At 38.3% G+C, this 20,489-nt stretch overlaps 1 protein-coding gene and 1 pseudogene across 5 annotated transcripts in view; one reads left to right on the top strand and one right to left on the bottom strand.

Moving 5' to 3' along the window:
- The window catches only part of LOC309653614 (ELKS/Rab6-interacting/CAST family member 1-like), a 119,660-nt gene extending 104,610 nt beyond the window's left edge, over positions 1 to 15,050 (top strand). The window contains exons 2-3 of one of the 4 annotated variants that reach the window (XR_014259275.1): positions 6,097 to 6,389; positions 14,862 to 15,050. Coding sequence is in view for 1 of the 4 variants with exons in the window: in XM_082478497.1 (XP_082334623.1) it covers positions 3,667 to 3,750; positions 6,097 to 6,109 (97 nt within the window). In the remaining 3 variants the exon portion in view is untranslated. Of the gene's footprint in view, positions 1 to 3,666; positions 3,751 to 6,096; positions 8,494 to 8,698; positions 9,072 to 14,861 lie in introns of those variants that run through there. The other 3 variants (XR_014259276.1, XR_014259277.1, XM_082478497.1) reach the window with 3 other exon arrangements.
- Positions 1 to 20,489, bottom strand: part of LOC309653615 (ELKS/Rab6-interacting/CAST family member 1-like) — a 159,305-nt pseudogene that overhangs the window by 94,614 nt on the left and 44,202 nt on the right. Inside the window, exons 3-4 of the transcript XR_014268826.1 lie at positions 14,229 to 14,645; positions 2,834 to 2,908 (exon numbers count right to left, since the gene is read on the bottom strand). The product of XR_014268826.1 is annotated as an ELKS/Rab6-interacting/CAST family member 1-like (transcript). The remainder of the gene's footprint in view (positions 1 to 2,833; positions 2,909 to 14,228; positions 14,646 to 20,489) is intronic.

The following is a 20,489-nucleotide window of genomic DNA, read 5'->3' as shown; positions in this document are numbered from 1 at the left end:
CTTTCCAAGGAGGTTTCTTACTCCTAGAACGTATAATAACTAAATAAATAAATTCTTTATCATCTTACTACTCTATACTTCCCCAGCCCTGGGTCTCCCATCATTAATCAACCAACCCCACTGAGTCCACTGAAATCCTCTTTTCCTTGTTAAATTTCCCAAATGCTCAACTGTTTTTCAAAAGTTGCCTCCCTGCTCTAAGTAAACCCAGGCTTTCCCGAAGGATATAATTTCCCCCAACGCTCTCCATTGAAGTTCACTAATCCACCAGCATCACAGAGTGGCAGGGAGAAGTGTGGGCATCCTCCAGGTTCCTCCATGCTGCTCCCATTTAAAGCTCACACTCCTCTTCACTCTCCCTCCGCACGGCTGCCATCTAGGGGCTTCCCCGTCACTCCCGCCCGCTGAAGAAGTCTTCGGCACCCGGCTGACAATAGATCTCTCCTTCAAATGCCACTCTTGCCAGAATCCTAGGATTTCAATGTCCGAATTCCTTGACATCCGTAATGCCAACGCCCTCATCCTCCGGTCCATTTTAGCTATCCAGTTTACAAGACCACATCACCCAGGCCTCTCCTCCCAGGCCTGACACACCGTCACTCACATTAACTGCTGCTCTTGTATCTCACAGAGTCCTCCACCTCCCTAACTTCTACATTTTCTCCCAACCTGTCCATCCATTCTGAATTCTCTTCCTTCCTATCCAGGCTACATTCCTGGACTCATCATCCCAACTACTCCTTCACCTCCACCCTCAATTCACTTGCATCCCAGTAATTCTGCCATATCTACCCAGCAAAACTCTAACCCTACAGCAGTCCAGTAATTCCTCCCTGCTCCTCCACTGCTAAAGGGAAAAGAAGAAGTTAGAGAAGGGAGAAGGAAGCAGAGGGAAGAAAGTGGGAGAAAGGAGGAGGGAGAGGAGGAGGAGAGAGAAAAGAATATTACATCATCTTGAAGACAGCTGGGCTCTTTTATTGTCCACCATCACCTCCTTTCCCATTTCCACCAAAGACCAGTCTAGGTCTTCATGATCCTCTCAAGCTCATGCCACACTCTCAGCATCTCAGCTATTTCATCTGCAATTTCAACATAACATCCATCTGACCCCACTCGGCCACCAGAATCTCAGTCTCTTGCTTCTTAGCAGAATGGCTGGAGGTTAACACAACTTAAAATAGATCTATTGCCAGTTAAAACCAGTACACTTCCCTGTGCCATCAAAAGGCAAGCAAAATAATTCTGTGAACACAGGTACACTCGTGTGTTTTTAGGTTCCAACAGGGATCAGGAAATAACATGTACAAATAAACTTGTGGGAAATGTGAATATGTAATTACACCTTTCTAGAGGCTGTTTACGAGATTATGTTCAAGACTATGAATTGTCTAACTATAAAGAACCCAGAATCCACTAATTTGGTATTTGTTTGGTAAACCCTTTCCCCAGTGAGAATAAAGATGTATACAACAATCAAAACAAAGTTTTAAGAGGAAATCTTCTAAATTAAGAGAACCATTCTGATAACTGTACTTGAGAAGCATCTATTTACATAAAACTATTTATATACCAAAAACTAAAGACTCTTGCCACATCAACAAATATTAAATGAAGGCACATGATGCAAACACCGTGTCAAATTTTTTAGGGGATACAAAGAAGTTAAAAAAAGAGACAGAGAGGGAAGGAGGGGGAGAGGGAGGGGTCCCTATCTGTAAGAGTCTTCTAGCTCTTGCAAGAAGGAATATGTTGTTAATAAAAATCATAATAGCATAGCAGCTAACACTGACTGAATGTTTACTATGTGCCAGGTCCTGTTTAAAGTGTTTTACTCGTTTTAACTAATTTAAACCACAAAAGAACCCATGGGATAGGTACTATTGTTATCACCATTTATCAATAAAGAAATTAAGGTATGGAGAGGTTAGGTTACTTGTTCTATGTCATACAACTGGTTAAATAAAGCCAGGTTTTGAATCCAGGGAATTTAACACAGAAGGCAAGCGCTTAGTCACCAATCACCGTAACATTCAGCCTAAAGATTTCTAACTACTCAGTAACTTAAAGCAGAAGTTTTCAAAGTATAGTCCGTGAAAGCCTGGGGGTGCCTCCTAGCCCTTTTGAGAAGTCAAAACTATTTTCATAATAATACTATGACTTTATGTGCCTTTTCCACTGTGTTAACACGTGCACTAAAGGTATAAAGGACAGGCAAAAGCGCTCGTGCCTCTGGACAACAGCGCCAAACCGTGCTAGCCGTCAGTGTATTCTTCAGTGTCAGCACTCTCAGACAAAAAAGAAAAATAAGAAAGAACATTTTTAAAACACTGGCTCACTTAGGAATGTCCCTGGTGACTTTTCATATGCTCAGCCCTTGAGTATGTATCTCTGTACCATGCTGTGTGACGACACAGGAAGGGGCCAGGCCCGGCTGCTGCACCTGGGTGTGACGCTGCTCCCAGGACAGCACTGGGTGCTCTGTGAGCTGCAAGCCCCATCAGGTACTTTTTTCACGGAACCCTATTCTTAACTCGAGAGAAGAACTGACACACAAACTTGGTATTTGGCGGACATTTTCTTAAAAACAAATGAAATGAGTCATTTTAAGAGAATAAGGGGCCCTGATATCAAAAGGTTTGAGAACAGCTGACTCCAAGAAATGCTGGACAAGAGGAAACGAAACTGAAGTTCTTTTAATGTGTCATTTTCATTAAGTCTTACTATTTCTTCTCAGTCTACAAAATGAGCGAACTATTATTACATACCACTTTCTTAAACTCACACATTAAAATGTGAAATGACACATAAGATTCCTTAGGAAGTTCTCACTTACCTTCATTTCGATAACAGTTTGCAGAGCTTTAGTTTTGGCAGAATCGGGGGCACTCTCAAATCTCTGATGCATCTCCTATACAAGAGAAGCAAAAAAGAGAGTAAGTGCCCTCCTTTTCACTCTCATTTTTTCAAGAGGGGAGTGGAGGGGCGAGGGAGTAGTAGTTACATGCAAAGATGACTACCCCGGCCTTGTAAGACACTCTGATCCACTTTCTGTCTTCCTGACCTTTCCCTGTGGACCAGGGAGCACACAGACTGCATTCAGGCTAAGGGGTACAGGCGGGTCCCCGTCTCTGCACACCTGGTTATACACGGTAAGTCACACAGACCCCAGCCACCACAAGAGGTGAAGCTCCGGCACATCCCCAGGTTGTGTGTCACTCTTCCACAGGACTCCAAGACATATTATCAGAACTCCAAACAATCCAAAAAGGGGATTAGAAATAGTCCCTTTTTAAAAGGAGAAATCAGGACTTCCCTGGTGGCGCAGTGGTTAGGAATCCGCCTGCCGATGCAGGGGACATGGGTTCGAGCCCTGGTCCGGGAAGATCCCACATGCCGCAGAGCAACTAAGCCCGTGCGCCACAACTAGTGAGCCTGCGCTCTAGAGCCCATGAGACACAACTACTGAAGCCCGCGCGCCTAGAGCCCGTGCTCCGCAACAAGAAAGGCCACCGCGATGAGAAGCCCGCACACTGCAACGAAGACCCAACACAGCCAAAAATAAATAAATTTATTTAAAAAAAAAGAAAAAGGAGGAATCAAAGTAGCCACAGTCCGCACTGCACAAAACAACTGAAAGCATTTGTGTTGACAACCTCCTTTGCATAGCATCCTCCCCCAGAGCAACAACCACCGGGCTACCTACGATGGAAATCTCTCTCCAGAGGGGCTACAATCAGAAAAAAAAAGAAGGTAAGACTGTTGAACAAGTTTCCTAAACAGTCTACAGGTAGCAAATGGCAGAAAAACATAGCTATTTTTTTCAATCCAAATGTCAGTGCGTTCAGGATCAGAAAGGAAGGAAGGAGATGGCAGAATATCACAGTTAGGGTCTTCAAGGATCACCCTGAAGTTACCAGACCTCCTCAGGCTATTTTCTTGTCAGATTCTGGGAATGTCTCTGAGTCAGCCAGTACTTCCAGAGTACCCTGGTACAGCCCCTAGTGACGGCAGAGAATACAAATGGATATTTTCCATCTGAACAGTGCTGGTGAAATTCTAGCCCTGCCCTCTGCTCTGCCCATTTGACATGTATATAGATGTTTACTAGGTCACTCAAACTTATTTCATCCAAAACAAAACTCGTCATTTTCTCCTCTTTAACCTAGCCCCTCCTCTGAAGACTGATGAGTCTTGCCCATCTCCTTAAATGGCATTACCCTCCCGGTGGTTCAAGCCAAACAGCACAGTGTCTCCTTTCATTCCTCCCACATCTTCACTTCCTACCACCTTCTAGAGCAGGTCCTAATTGTTCCAGCTTCAAAAGATTTCTTGAATTTATCATTTCACTCCATTTCCAGTCTAGTTTATGCCTAGATTACTACAACAGCCTCGAGTTAAGTTTCCTTTCATTTCCTCTGTCCATTTTAAAGAAAGCAATGGTGTACTCTAGATAAAGCATCAACAAATCACGGCAATAGTCTGTTTTCAATCCTTCAACGAGTTTCCTATTTACTTCTCACCCTCTACAAGGTCAACACAATCTGATCATAACAGACAGAAGACTAGCCCTCCTGTCATAAACTATGTTAAAATTAGACAAAAATGCATAAAGCAACTGTTTTCAGACGCTGGAAAACAAAAAGCACAGGAGTATGATCCTTGAGAGAAGAGAAACTAACAAGGTTATGGTCCGGACTTGCTATCCAATATGTGATGCAGGGAGAGGAAGACCAAACAGAAAACAGCAGTCCCGCAGAGCTCAGAAGACAGATCAGTGGGTACGAGTCCCAAAGACAGGAGAAATGTGCAGAGCAGAATGACACAGAGGAAGAAGCTAGCCAGAAAAGCAGCAGTGTCTGATCTGACAGGGGTGCCCTGGAGTCTTTGACCAAATACTAAGCTTGCATGTACAGGGAAAGACTCCACAGTGTCAAAGAACAACTACCAGAGAGCTATGAGTTGAGCAACTACCTGAACTCACATGGGGCTGGGAAGAATTCAAGCTCCAAAGAGCCAGAGTGGAGAGAACATCAGAGGCACTGAGCAGAGACACCAGAAAGGCCACGTCTTAGGAGTAGAGACAGTCTAGCCCTGGAGGGAAGGCTACCTAGGCTAGAGCCAACAGAGTGTAAAAGCAAGTCTCCTTAAGGATCGAGTTAATCCACAATTAACCCCTGCAAGATAAAACACTTCATTAAGACAGTAAAATGCAGAACACATTAATCCAGGACAAAATCTGAACACATTAGTTCAGGCCATAATCACCTCTCACCTGCATTAAAACAACAAACTCATCAGTTACCCCCCAGCCTCCAGTCTGTCCACACTGAATCTACTCCCTACACTGTAAACAGGTGATAAATTGGGCGCACAGATATTAGGGAAATTTCCAAATGCTTTACAGTGAAACTATTACAATTTCACTTTAAACTCTAGCAAGCATATCAGCAATATATAAGGAAAGAAATCCATTTGAATAAAAAAAAATCCTCCTCTGCTAAGGAACTAGGGTGCACTTTAAACCATTCGCAGGCATAAAGCTTTCCTGTTAAGAGCTTGTAAAACCTATCAGTCCTAACAGATCTCCATTCAAAGGCCTGCGCATTAAAGCTCATTATGAACACATCCTGCAGTCAGTGGGCTGACCAACTCCCCTTTCCCAGAGAGCACATCGAGCCTCTGACTCCTGCACTGGTAATAAAGGGAGAGGACTCTGGGAATAAAAAAGAATGTACCATTCAGACAAATGTAAGAAGTCGAATGTGCTAGTGCTTGCTTTATTTCGCTCTTTTTAGCCTGAAAATTTTCACTCTACACAAATTAAAGAAAGCCCAGAGATTCGTACAGGTAGAATTATCTGGATCTTGTTATACTGTCAACTGTGGTACACGGTAGAAAATGTGTTCAGTTCCTCTCACTGATTTAATAAAGAATAATGACTAGAGAAAGAAAACAAACAAGTTAGGAACAAAATTTCTCCGTTGTTAGTAGTTTCTTTCTTTTTAAAAGTAAGTCAACATTTACTTACACAACTGAGAGAAAGGAGCATTTGTGACTGAGAAGTAGTACTTATGTCTGAAATTTCTTTCTTTCAAGTTTCAGGTTTTAGCCTCCAGCACCCTTGGTTCAAGGGTAGACGTCCCTTCAGCAGATTTCAATCCTCCACACAAGTTCTGGGCTTACTGTACGCCACACGGAGAAGTGAAGAAGGAACCCTCACTACTCCTCCTGTACCTCAACTCTGCCATTGTCAGACAGCACTGCACTTTGACCCTTTACCATCTCAAGTAACAGCATGCTTCTGAGAAAACATATCTTCCTGTCAAAATGGAAATGAGGTACAAATGACACAACAACAAAAAAAAGATGAGGAAGGATAACCTGAATCAGTAAGTTATGCGATGCAACTGTTCACACTTTCCAAAATCACTAGGAAAGGGAAAACTAACTAGGGACCTTTTTTCTTTTTTAATTCTTCCTACTCTTTGTCCAAGGTTTCTATTTGTTTTCTATATATGTTTATTTCTCTTTTCTTCCCTCTAACCTCCTCTGCTCTTACCTGACAACTGCCAAAGATACAGATGGGCATTCCTCAGACATGTTAGAGCCAAAATTCCTAGCCTAGAACCTAGTTAAAGAATAGGGCTTTTTTTTTTTTTTTTAAACATCTTTATTGGAGTATAATTGCTTTACAATGGTGTGTTAGTTTCTGCTTTATAACAAAGTGAATCAGCTATACATATACATATATCCCCATATCTGACACCTTTTGTTTTTAAACATCTTTATTGGAGTATAATTGCTTTACAATGGTGTTAGTTTCTGCTTTATAACAAAGTGAATCATTTATACATATACATACGTTCCCATATCTCTTCCCTCTTGCATCTCCCTCCCTCCCACCCTCCCTATCCCACCTCTCTAGGTGGTCACAAAGCACCGAGCTGATCTCCCTGTGCTATGCGGCTGCTTCCCACTAGCTATCTATTTTACGTTTGGTAGTGTATATTATGTCCATGCCACTCTCTCACTTTGTCACAGCTTACCCTTCCCCCTCCCCATATCCTCAAGTCCATTCTCTAGTAGGTCTGTGTCTTTATTCCCGTCTTGCCCCTAGGTTCTTCAGGACTTTTTTTTTTTCCTTAGATTCCATATATATGTGTTAGCATACTGTATTTGTTTTTCTCTTTCTGAGTTACTTCATTCTGTATGACAGACTCTAGGTCCACCCACCTCACTACAGATAACTCAATTTCATTTCTTTTTATGGCTGAGTAATATTCCACTGTATATCTGTGCCACATCTTCTTTAGCCATTCATCTGTTGATGGACACTTAGGTTGCTTCCATGTCCTGGCTATTGTAAATAGAGCTGCAATGAACATTCTGGTACATGACTCTTTTTGAATTATGGTTTCCTCAGGGTATATGCCCAGTAGTGGGATTGCTGGGGCGTATGGTAGTTCTATTTTTAGTTTTTTAAGGAACCTCCATACTGTGCTCCATAGTGGCTCTATCAATTTACATTCCCACCAACAGTGCAAGAGGGTTCCCTTTTCTCCACACCCTCTCCAGCATTTATCGTTTGTAGATTTTTTGATGATGGCCATTCTGACTGGTGTGAGATGATATCTCATTGTAGTTTTGATTTGCATTTCTCTAATGATTAATGATGTTGAGCATTCTTTCATGTGTTTGTTGGCAATCTGTATATCTTCTGTGGAGAAATGTCTATTTAGGTCTTCTGCCCATTTTTGGATTGGGTTGTTTGTTTTTTTGATATTGAGCTGCATGAGCTGCTTGTAAATTCTGGAGTTTAATCCTTTGTCAGTTGCTTCATTTGCAAATATTTTCTCCCATTCTGAGGTTTGTCTTCTCATATTGTTTATGGTTTCCTTTGCTGTGCAAAAGCTTTGAAGTTTCATTAGGTCCCATTTGTTTATTTGTGTTTTTATTTCCATTTCTCTAGGAGGTGGGTCAAAAAGGATCTTGCTGTGATTTATGTCATAGAGTGTTCTGCCTCTGTTTTCCTCTAAGAGTTTGATAGTGTCTGGCCTTACATTTAGGTCTTTAATCCATTTTGAGTTTATTTTTGTGTATGGTGTTAGGCAGTGTTCTAATTTCATTCTTTTACATGTACCTGTCCAGTTTTCCCAGCACCACTTATTGAAGAGGCTGTCTTTTCTCCACTGTATATTCTTGCCTCCTTTATCAAAGATAAGGTGACCATATGTGCGTGGGTTTATCTCTGGGCTTTCTATCCTGTTCCATTGATCTGTATCTCTGTTTTTGTGCCAGTACCATACTGTCTTGATTACTGTAGCTTTGTAGTATTGTCTGAAGTCAGGGAGCCTGCTTCCTCCAGCTCCATTTTTCTTTCTCAAGATTGCTTTGGCTATTCGGGGTCTTTTGTGTTTCCATGCAAATTGTGAAATTTTTTGTTCTAGTTCTGTGAAAAATGCCAGTGGTAGTTTGACAGGGATTGCATTGAATCTGTAGATTAAGAGTAGGGCTTTTAAACCTCAAACACTGCTGCAAATCTTAACATGAGAGCAGTTGCACTAAACAAGGTTTGTTGACTAAAATCTTATAGAGACCAAAATTAACATACGTGTAAATGTTTTAAAACAAATTAGTATTTTAATATCTGTTTTTTTTTTTTTTTTTTTGGCCATGTCGTGCATCACGCGGATCTTAGTTCCCCGACCAGGAATCGAACCCGTGGCCCCTGCCGTGGAAGCGTGGAATCCTAACGACTGGACCGCCAGGGAATTCCCAACAAATCATTTTATTCATCACAATAGGATCTACATTTCAAAAAAACAGGAGCACGTGTATAACTGAAATATTTATTCAGCCTATAGACAATGCTTGGTATGCATATGGATAGCCAATCCAAAAATTCCATAGCCAATTCAGGTATGTTCTGCCAACAGACTGAGAACCAAACTTTGGTGTATCACGGAATCACCTGTAAAGCCTGTTAAAACTCCATATGCCTGGCCCCAGGCACTAACCACGTCTTGACTGTAGTTCAGTATGTGTCCAACGGATGTCTTCACGCTTCTATCCATCAAAGGAAAGGCACTCCAGTAAACAATACAAAATCTAACAATAAGTCACGTAACAATGTAATTTCAGTACAAACAGAAAATAAAATGCTTAATTTAATTTTTGTTTTTCTTCTTTGGCTTTTATTTGGGGGAATTATTTACCTGCTATCTACAGAATCATGTTCATAAACAAAATGGAAAACTAATCACAAATGTTCCTGGCTATGAATGCCATTTTAATGTTACTGTATTTCATCAAATCTAAGATGCCACTGATTGTAAGGTAAACCACTGTTTAATGTGCTGGAAAGAAAAGAAGGAAATGCCTCCAAATAAACCATGACCCAAGCTTCTATCATTCAGAATTTTTATTTTATACTGATTGCAAGACCTTTTTTTACTTATTTAACCATAAAGTTTAATCATATATCATTTTGAACTGTTTTATAACTTTCTCCGTACCAGTAACTGTTTCAATGCTGGTTCACAGCATAATATTACTGAAGACATACTGAACAACACCTAAAGTTAACATGAGAAATAGCAACAATACTCACAACATTGACTAAAATGAGCAGCTGTTAACTGCTTGTGAGTACACAGGCAAACACATCAAGCAGGACTATGGCCTTGCTGACAGAGATTTTAAGATGCCATCAAGGATAAGACTTATTAACTCAATTTCATACTGCTGAGATGGGAAAAACTATGAGTCTTGGAACTGATGAAAACCCGCTTTTTAAAAAGATGGACAATAATCCAATAATAATAAAACCTATGGATATCCCAGTGTTGCCAGCTCTCAATTCTTTCTGCCTTTCTTGACACACTAGTGATATAATGCACAATAGCCATTTCAAGTCACCACTCACCCAACCTAGAGTTGTTCTTTATCAGACTTCCTTGTTCAATCGTAATTCTCCCTCCCCCATCTATTCTCAACACAGCCAGAGTAGATTTTAAAAGCTAAACTAGATCACTCCCTTGATTAAACATTGGTGCAGTTTTCTCTTGCACTTTGAATAAAATTGTTGCATTACCTGCAGGGATCCTGAAGGCAAGTGCTTTGTCTCCTAGAGGGCATGGATTTTTGTTTTGTTCACTGCTACTATATTTCCTTGTGCTCTGCACATGGGTTAGTGTCCAATAAATATCTGATGAATGCAATGAATGACTCTGGCCCTGGCTACCTCTTCAACCTCTCATCTCATGCCTGTTTTCCCCTTAGACAATATGCTTTTGTCCTCTAGTCTCCTTGCTGTCTCCTGAAAACTTCTCATCCGGCCTTTGAAACTGTTAACCTTCTTCATGAAATGATTTTACCCAAATGCTCAGCAAGACTCTTTCAACTTTCTTCACATCTCCCTTAAAGGGCACCTCCTCAAAGATGCTTACTTACCCTGTTTATCCCCTCTCCCAACATAATTAGACTCAACTAATTTATTTCCTCTCATAATTATGTTTATTGTCTCTCACCAGATTTTTAAGTTCTAGGAGGGCACAGACCATGTGTTCTGACATGGAAAATGTATACCCAGCGTGTATCCCAGGGTCACATACATTCTAGAAGCTCAATGGATGTTTGTTGAGTAATGAGCAAAGAAAGGCTGTGCCGAGTGCCTCTAGCACCTTGTCACTCTGGAAACGAAACAGTCAAGCCACATGTTACAAAGCTTTACTCCAAATTACCATTTTAGCTTCTGTTACCTGTATTTTCTAACATACACAAATTTAATTGTTTAAGCCTCTTGCTATAGCAATAAAAGATTCTTTCCTGTCTCAAGATTGTATTAAAACCTTTTTCTTACATTCTCTTCTAGTGTTGTTATTTTTTAACAAGTAGCTCTTTATTTCATCTAGAACTTAATTTGATGTAACTATGTACTGTTTTCCAAATAGATGGCGATTATTCCCAAACATGTATCATATGCTTAAAACTATATTATTTCTGGGTTCTACTCTGTCTCATCAATCTAGCTATCTATTACTGTGCCAGTAGCACAGATTTTAATATCACCGGGTTTAAAACACATATATCATGAGCTGCTTAAACAAGTGTTCCCGCACTGTTCTCCTTGCAAAGAAACTGCAACATCATTTGGGCACGTGTCAAGAATATTCCTATTGGGATTACACTAAATTCACAGAGTTGGGGGAAAAGCAGCATCTTTATATTAATGTTCCCATCTACATTGTAATGAAAATTTAGCCCTATCCTTTCCATTACCGTTACTGACATTATTTATTCCATTTTCCTTATCTAACAGCACTGCCTAACACTTCCAGAATAATGTAAATACTGATGAACAGTATCTTTGCCTCTCCCTAACTTTAATGGATGCGTCTTAGTATACGTCAGAGTAAGCGCAATTCTGGCTACTAGTTTAAAATATGTTTATAATACACATTTACTGAGTTGTTTTATTTAAATCATGCTATAAAGGTATCATTCCATTCTTATTTTTAGTTCATTTGGTTTAGTTTTCAAAGTGTCTAACATTTTATCTAACGTCTTTGAGATAGCTATCAAACACTACGAGGTTATCTTTTCCTTTCACCTATTACAAATTATAACTGTGAATGACATATTGAGCCATTCTGGATACCTAGAATAAACTCCTTTTGGTCAGAATATTATCCTTTTATCATAATGCTGATTTTATCTGCCAATATCTTATTTACAACTTCTATACCTAAACTCATAAGCAAAACTGGTTTGGGGTTTTAGTTTGTTTTCTAACCTTTGTTAGGTTTTAGTATCCAGTGGTCACACTGGAGAAAAAAGAATTGGAAAAGCTATCCTTCTTTCTGTAAGCTCCAGGCTTAAACTTCTTTCCCTACATTTCAACTTATTCAACCAACATTTCTTGAGTACCCACTGTGCATTTGTTAAGACACTGACAAGATAAAATTTCATATATATATATATATATATATATATATATACACACACACACATCCTTGGTGCAAAAAATTAAGTGAACAATGAAGAAACACACATGGAAGTATACTATAATATTACTGGCTCATCTACATATATGTATAGAGCTGCACAAGGAAGACTTCACAGAAGAACTGCAATTTGAGCTAAGTCTTGATGGCAAGTAGGAAAAAAAGAAAGGAGAACCAGCATTCTAAACATGTGTTCATGAAGCAATCACTTCTACTTGCTCTTAAATAATTTTAATCCATAGGACTGTGTTTCCTGTAAGATGACGCTACATTACTAATGGCAACTGGAATTGTGTATTGATACAACTAACAAGGCCTATATTTCTTTCCACATTATGTTCAGAAGTGGGACTTAATATTTGTAGCGCTTGTTACTTCAAAATTAGTCTTAAATTCATGTTTTTTCCTACTACTTGTTCAAATTCACCATATTGCTGGTTGTTCTCTGCCAGAATAACATTGTGGCTTTCCATAATCCTTAACTATTCACTATTTATTAACTCCAAAATTCAAAAATAAATGGGCACAGGTTGAAATATTCAGAACAGAAGGAGTAAAAACGTAACATTCAAAGTTCATCACGATGCTGGTAGGGTTTTCATGCTGCATGCTATCTGAGATGATTACACCTTCTCTTACAATGTTCTATGGCCAGGCTCCAGGTTACCTCATTAAAATATAAACTCTTGAAAGTAAAATGAAAGAAACTCAGGATGGTGCCTACAACACAGTAGTTGATAGAAAATTTTCTAAAACAATACAGTCCAGTAATTTGAAGACTGTAACGCACATAGCTGCAGATTAACCGTAAAAATACAGTATATGCTTCTGGGAGGATAAACTGGTCCAATCACTCTGGGAGACAAGACTGATATTCAGAGTTTTGAAAACGTACACACCCTGAGCAAATTCATTTCTGGAAATTTATGCTAAAGAAAAAAATTAATATACAGGGATATATGGTTAGGGATATTCAGTGCAGCACAGTTTTATAATAATGAAAAATTAACAGTAGTCTAAATTTTCAACAGTAAGAAATATAAACAAATGCAACAGAACATTATAAATTCAACTGAAATTACAAAACTCTACATGTACTGACAAAGAAAGATGTTCAAGACAAATTATTAAGAAAAGCAGGTAACATTACCCGCATCATGCATTATGCATCGCTGCACTACCTAATACAGTAGCCACTACCTACACAAAGATACTTAAATTTAAATTTGATTAATTAAATTTAATTTTAAATTAGTTATATTTAAATAAAATTTAAATTTCAGTTCCTCAGTCACAGTAACCACATTTCAACTGCTCAACAGTCACACGCAGCCAGTGGCTACCATATTGCAGAGAGCAGATACAGACCATCGCCATCATCAGGGGAAGTCGCTGTTTTGCTGCTTTTAACCGCCTTCCTCACCCTTCATTTAAAAAGGGATTATTCAGACTGGCACTAAAATAGTTCTGAGATTTTTTTTCCCCCTATCCAAATGTGAAAATTATCTGAAGACTCTGACTTCATATAGAGAAGTAGAGCTGTCATTTTTTTTTAATTCAATGTAAGATGAATTCTTCACTTAAGCTTTCTTAAAATGAAGCATTACATAGAAAAGTGAAAAATTATCAGCAGACACAGTGGTCAGCTAAAGTCTGAGTTTCCTCTCTAAAAATAAGTGACAGCATACCTCTGTATCATTCCCTCTAGCTGTGCCTCCAGGGCAGCAAATAATTTTTATCACCTACCTTTTACAGCAAGGCAACAGTTTCCATGGAAACCACAGGGCAAACATCCATTACTGCTGCCTAGGACTTTATAAGCACACCGAAACTGAGGGAATCGCTTACTTTCAATTATTAATATTTTAAAATTGAGCAGTAGTTAGCTACTTTAATTCTGGTTTTGTTGTGTGTGTCTCTATGAACAAATCAATAGATGAGGAACAAATCAAGAAAATTCTGTGCCCCTCTAGCAACAAAATGAGTCTACAGAAATCAGGAGGGGGAAAAAAAACCCCAGAAAGGTATTAAACCAGTATACATGCCAGCCAATGTCATCTCATACAAGACAGCAAATCAGAACAGAAATCAGTGCAGAACTTAGGTAAGAAAGAAGAAATTCCCTTGCACTAGCTCAGGAGAGCATATAAATTTATCTAGGTCAAAATGCTGACTAATCAGGAAAAAAAGACAGTCATAACAACTGAGAAAGTGGCCACTCACCTCTCTCAACAGAGCGTTCTCTTTTTCCTTCTGCTCCAAAAGGCTTTCGAGGTGGTGGACATGCATCTCTGCCTCTGCCAGTCTCCTTGTTCTCTCATGGTCCTCCTCAGTAGCCTTAGCAGAAAGCCCCTTGCTCTGCAACATCTCCAGAAGCTTCTTGATGGATTCGTCCCGAGCGTTCAGGGTTTGCTTCTGAGTCTCAATCCGCAGCTCCATCTCCTCCAGAGTCTTTCGAAGGAGGAACAGCTCCTTGGCCTGCCGCTCATGCTCAGCGTGCAGCCTCTGAAAGTTCTCCTCCGTCAGCTCTGCCACGCAAGGCTCACCAGTCCTACTGTTACTATCCTGTTGAAACAGCTGGTTCAGGTCCCTCTGGATCCGCAATTCATCCTGGAGAGCCTGGACTGTCATTTGCATGTGCTGGTATAAAGACAAAAAAGAAAACCCAAATGAGCTTTCCTCCTCAAGTAGCAGAAACAAAGCAGACTACGGGGAATGAGAAAGCAGCTACCACAGCTCTCAGAACCCTGCATTTAGCAAATGAGGATTCACATTATTCTGTTTTACACTGTCTTTAAAGCTGATTGAGATAATCTGTAAAATGTCAGTAATTTAATTTGTGTTTATTACCAACAGGAAACAAGGTAAGTCTGGCAGCTCCTCACTTTGCTTGACTAAATAAAGACACTGTTCAAGATTAACAGAAGATATTACATGGAACTGAAGGTGAGGAGTGGGGAAAGGCAGGGGAAACCTATAGGAATACGGACACATCATACAAAAAATTTCACCAAAAAACACAAAGGATGGCAAAATACAAAATGACTTTTAAGTGCTTTACAATTAAGTTAGCACATTAAATAATAAACATATGAGTGCATGCCAGAATGTGCTTCGCACTCCTTATGTGTTAATTCATTTAATCCTCACTATAACACATGTACTACTATTTGAATTTTATTGATGATGACACCAGGCATACAGAGACTTAAATAACTCACCCCAAGATCACACAGTAAGTAATAGAGCTGGCATTCGAATTAAAGCAATTCTCGCAGCCCACTGAAGCTAGTACCCAAAGGTAATTAGATAACTTGAAGCTTTAAAAACAAAAAACAAAACACAAAAAACTGAGGCTGTGTGTGCTATTTATACAGAAGAAGATAACAATATAAGTGAGTAATTTGAGTAATTAAATGAAAATGTTAGTGCAGATAAGCTAGTAAAATGTTCCAGAGGGTATATCTTTAGCCTGTATCCCTAACGAAGGTATATGAACCTTTAATCTGAATGGATAAATTCTAGAACATTATACAAAGAACCTAAAAGGAAGTTACATCAAGAATCATGTTTTTAGAAATGAAGAAGCAACAATAGAAAATCACCCTTTGTATTCAAGGTATTCAAGGTCTGGCAGTGTGCCGCAGTGGAAGGAAACTAACCCACAATCAGAAGACAGGAGTTTTAGTTCCAGCTCTCACACTAAAGAGCAACCTAATTTGGAACACACTGCCATCTTTCTGGGTTTCAGATTCCTCATATTTAAAGTGAGGCTATAAATGCCTGCACCATCTTTTCACAGAGCTAATAATATCATTGAAATCTTTGTGGCATATATGTTAAAACAGACATTGTTTAAAATTTTTGGCAAACTGCAAAACAGCAGTAAATATCTCAAGGAAACGATCTGGCGAGTGTACAAAGACGCTCACTGTTGTTTACACCAGCGACAAAATTAGAAACAACCTAAATGGATATTAATAGGTGATGAGTTAAGTAAATGAGAAATGTCCACCCAGTTTAATACTATGCATCAGTTTTTTTAAAATGTAGATTTATATTTACTGATAAAAACTACAGTTACAACATATTAAGAGTAAAAAAGCAGATATATAATAGCAAGTATAGGATGACTGCGATTCTAATTTTTAAAAAGTATAAACATGCAGAGAAAAGTCTAAAAGGATGCAAACAATTACCAGTGTCTGGGTATGGGTAGATTTTACATTTTTCTTCATACTTTTTTGTACTATCTAAATCCCCTACAGTAAGCAAGTAATCAATAAAAAGGGACATTTTTACCTTTAAAAGTAAGAGAAAAGACTTCAGAGAAGCCTGCTTGGCTGTGTTCAATTTGCTACCACTTTGGTTAAAAGGGAGGGAACAATAAATATTTACTATTTACTATAAATAAAAAATATCATAAGAAATAAAAATACTTCTGTAATGTTACACAAGTAATAATTAATGGTTATTTGGGGAAACAGAGGAAGGCAAGAAGGGAGGAAGGGAGGAAGGAACTGGAATCACTGGGGGACAACATGTAAGAAAACTTTATTCTATTCCGCATAAAAATTTTTTTAACTGAAGTGTAACTGACATTGAAAATTTTTTAATAATAGCTTTATTGAGACATAATTCACACATGCCATAAAGTTCACCAGTTTAAAGTGTGTAAGTCAGCAGTTTTCAGCATATTAAAAGTTATACATTGATCACTACTAATTCTAGAACACTGCCATCACCCCTTAAGAGAAATCCCATATACATCTGCAGTCACTTCCCAGCCACTTCCCATCTTTCTCTCCTCCTAACCCTCCCTCCTCTTGAATTTGAACTAAATGTATGTACTACCCACCCAAAAATTAAATTTAAAAAAATGCCTAATGATATTTTTCAGCCTCAAAAAGGAAGGAAATGCTGACACACGCTGCCACATGGATGGACACTATGCCAAATGAAATAAGCCCGTCACAAAAGACAAATATTACACGAGTCCACTTACATGAGGTCCCTAGAGCAGTCTACCTCACAGAGACAGGAAGCACAAGAGTGGTTGCCAGGGGCTGGGGAGACGGGAGACGGGAGACAGGGAGTAACTGTTTGATGGGTGCAGAGATTCAGTTTTACAGGATGAAGAGTTGTGGAGATGGATGGTGGTGATGGCTGCACAACAGTATGAATGTACCTTATGAACTGTACACCTGAAAATTGCTTAAGATGGTAAATTTAACATGGTGAATGTAAGCTGTATTTTACAACGATTTTAAACACTGGGGAAAAAATATGCCTGCCATAGAATTCCAACGTGTTGATATTAAATAATTTACTTATAACTATTGATAAATATTTACTTTGGTTCTCATTTTCCACTATTATAACAGGCACCTTCACATGTGTATCTCTGCACATTTATCCAAATTTTTCCTGGAGATAAATTCTGAAAGGTGGAATTCCTGGATCAGAGGGTATGCAGTTATGATTTTAATACACACAACAAATTATCTCTAAAAGGGTCTGTACAGATTTAAACTTCCACCAAACGATGTCTGAGCACTTTCCTATACCTTTGACAACTGGGTATTTTCTTTCTTCTCTTTCTTTTTTGGGCTTTCCTTTGATTACAAGTAAGACTGAATATCTATTCACATATCTACAGGCGCTTTGTATTCCTTCCTTTGTGACTCATCTGTTCTTGTTCTTTGCTCATTTTGTTTTCGGGACATTTAAACTTTCTCCTAATCCACTTTAAGATCTTTTTATATTTGGAAAACAACCTTTTGCCTGCTGTGCATGTTACAAATATATTTCCAAATCTGTCATTTTTCTTTTAACATAGTTTATGGCAACTTAAATACAGAATTTTTTTAGTGCAAAGATAAGAACCTCTTCTTTTATAGTTTCTGGTTTTGGTATTATGCTTAGCAAGTAGTGAACTTTCAATTATGGCAGTCTTCAAACTCTCGAAAAGCACTGGCTTCTTCTTACGAAAAATAAATTTACAATAAAATTATCAGGTATTTGAATTCATGAATATGATTCTTTAAATAAATTTAACTACCCGCATCATGCTGTAAAGATTCTCAACAGTTGTTGGAGTTCAAAATCCTTAATAAAAAGATGTGTCAAAATGCTAATTCTCTGAAGCCTATAATCAACCTCCAGTTTCATTCTTTACCTTTGGAAGTCAAAAAATCCAAATAAATTCTGAGCAAGCTTATCCCACAGGGAAATATCAGAAGTTAAATTCAACAATGAAACTGATTTCTAGATACAACTGTCCCTCCTTTTCTGGACACTCATCACCAAATTCATTCAAATCAGGAGAAACAGATGTTGATGACAGCTAACAGTCTCACATACACTTTAGCACTTGTGATTATACTAGTATGGCAAGCACTGTTTTGGTGAAGAAAGAAAATACAACGACTAATGTGCCCTGCTTCTTCAGCTCTGCTTGCACCCATTTTACTGGAATACAGAATTAAAATGATGCTCTGACTGGTAGCCGAGAAGGCTACACAGCAATTTTCTCCATTGAAATGGGAATCAGCACCCCTTCTTTAGGCTACAGTCAAGCTAGATTCACTTTATTAAAATTCCTGCCAACTCCCCTGGGAGAAGAAAGCAGCAGCAGGCAATAAGCCAGGCTGCTCTTTCTCTAGCACATTCATACTGAAGATAAAGGGAGCATATCTGCACATATCACAGACATTTACCATGACCGACCAAAAACACATGCTGAATTTAGCAGGACAATCTCAGTTGTCAGATATTACGAAAATTTCTATTTGGGAATTCTGCTCATGACACTCTCCAAAATGATCTCACACTTCTCACATGCCAAATTGTACACCAACACTCACTAGTCTACTTCTGCTCACTCTAACACTCAGCTTGAGCTGGAAGACTGGAAGAATAACTGCTTAAAATTTAGTCCAAGGATTGTGCTAAAATTACACCAGGCTGTATCTCAATGAAATGGTAGGATGTTGTGAACAACAGTAATGAAAATTCTTAAATCTCTGATAGGGTTTATGATCATTTTTTAGAAAAATACATCTCAAAAACAACAAAACATCACAACAATGCTTCATATATTTTAGACAAATATCAGAAGCTCTTCTGAGGCAAAACTTCCATTAGTTTCTCTGAACAAGAGAACGCTTTGATCCAGTTTATCCTGATTTCTAAAATGACAGAACCAAGGAGTCTAGAGCTATTTTTAGTTACAGAAAAAGAATATTATGGATACATGAAAATGGTCATCATCACAAACATACTGTATCCCAGAGAGTTCAATGCACTATTTGTCAAGATAACCATTAGAAAAAATACCAGTACTGCATCTTATTATGTTAAATTAAGAACGATTTTTTTTCTGAAACATGTAAATACATACATTGAGGAAACTTTATCAATGCAAGATGCAAAAGAGTTTATAATAATTCTTACTAACATCACCCAAGTCGATCCTCAAGCTCTGTGATGTTCTGATCTGTGCTGTACTGTATGTGTCCCTAAGAAGAGCACTTACCAGCCCAATCTGCAATTTATTTCTTTGTATCTGTCTTCAAGAAAAACTTTCTAGAACTTGGGACTTTCATCTTTTTACTCTAGGGCACGGCACAGTGTTTGGTATAGTTAAGTGCTCAATAAAATTTTTTTTTCAATAAATTTTTGATGAAAGATTGACAAAAACAAATTTTCACGCATTATTTTGAAAGTAAATGGCTACTGGATAGTAGATGCAAATCAAGTCCCTGGAAAATTATATCTTTCCCCTATAACAGAGAGAATTACTCTTATTCTGTAACAATTAGTTCCTTACCAGCTAACACACAAAAAATTCTATCTCAAATACAAACTGGCCAAAATACTAAATGCAATCCTAATTTTTAAAAAAATGTTAATTATACACTCTGGATTTATTTGTGTTTGATCTGAAGTGAAGAGAAGCATTTTCAAATAATTAACTGTCAACAAGAATCTTTTATACTTTTAATACTATACAACATACACCAAAAGTGTAGGATAGAGTTCTTATCCAAAAACAGAGCTTACAAAGTGGTAAAACTTAATAGCTATATATACACACTCACAAACCAGCACTATACCTTATTATAAATTTTAAATTAAGAATATTCAAGAACGAGAAATGGGACACATAAAAGCACTTATTATATATGCAACATACACAAATGAAGTTCAGATTCTATAAGATCACTATGATTTGGATTCATGAATCTTTAATATGAAAAGAAAGTATTCTAATTTCTATCATTTTAGAAGAAACTCAAAGTTTTTTAATGAGTCTGAATCTCCAAGACTGAGATAAAGGAAGAGCCTCTAAGGTAGTTCATTTCGTCTGATCATTAGTCTAGTATTCTTTCCGTTGATTCTTTCAGTTGCTGACAAGGATTTATTTTCTGTGCAGCAAAGCGCACTGTAAACTCTAAAATATTAAACCAAAACCAAGTTCTC

Source organism: Balaenoptera physalus (assembly GCF_965194825.1).
Source record: "Balaenoptera physalus genome assembly, contig: HAP1_SCAFFOLD_690, whole genome shotgun sequence".
Lineage (NCBI taxonomy): Eukaryota > Metazoa > Chordata > Mammalia > Artiodactyla > Balaenopteridae > Balaenoptera > Balaenoptera physalus.
Note: the sequence above shows the minus strand (reverse complement) of the source record. Positions and strands in the feature narration are given on the sequence as shown.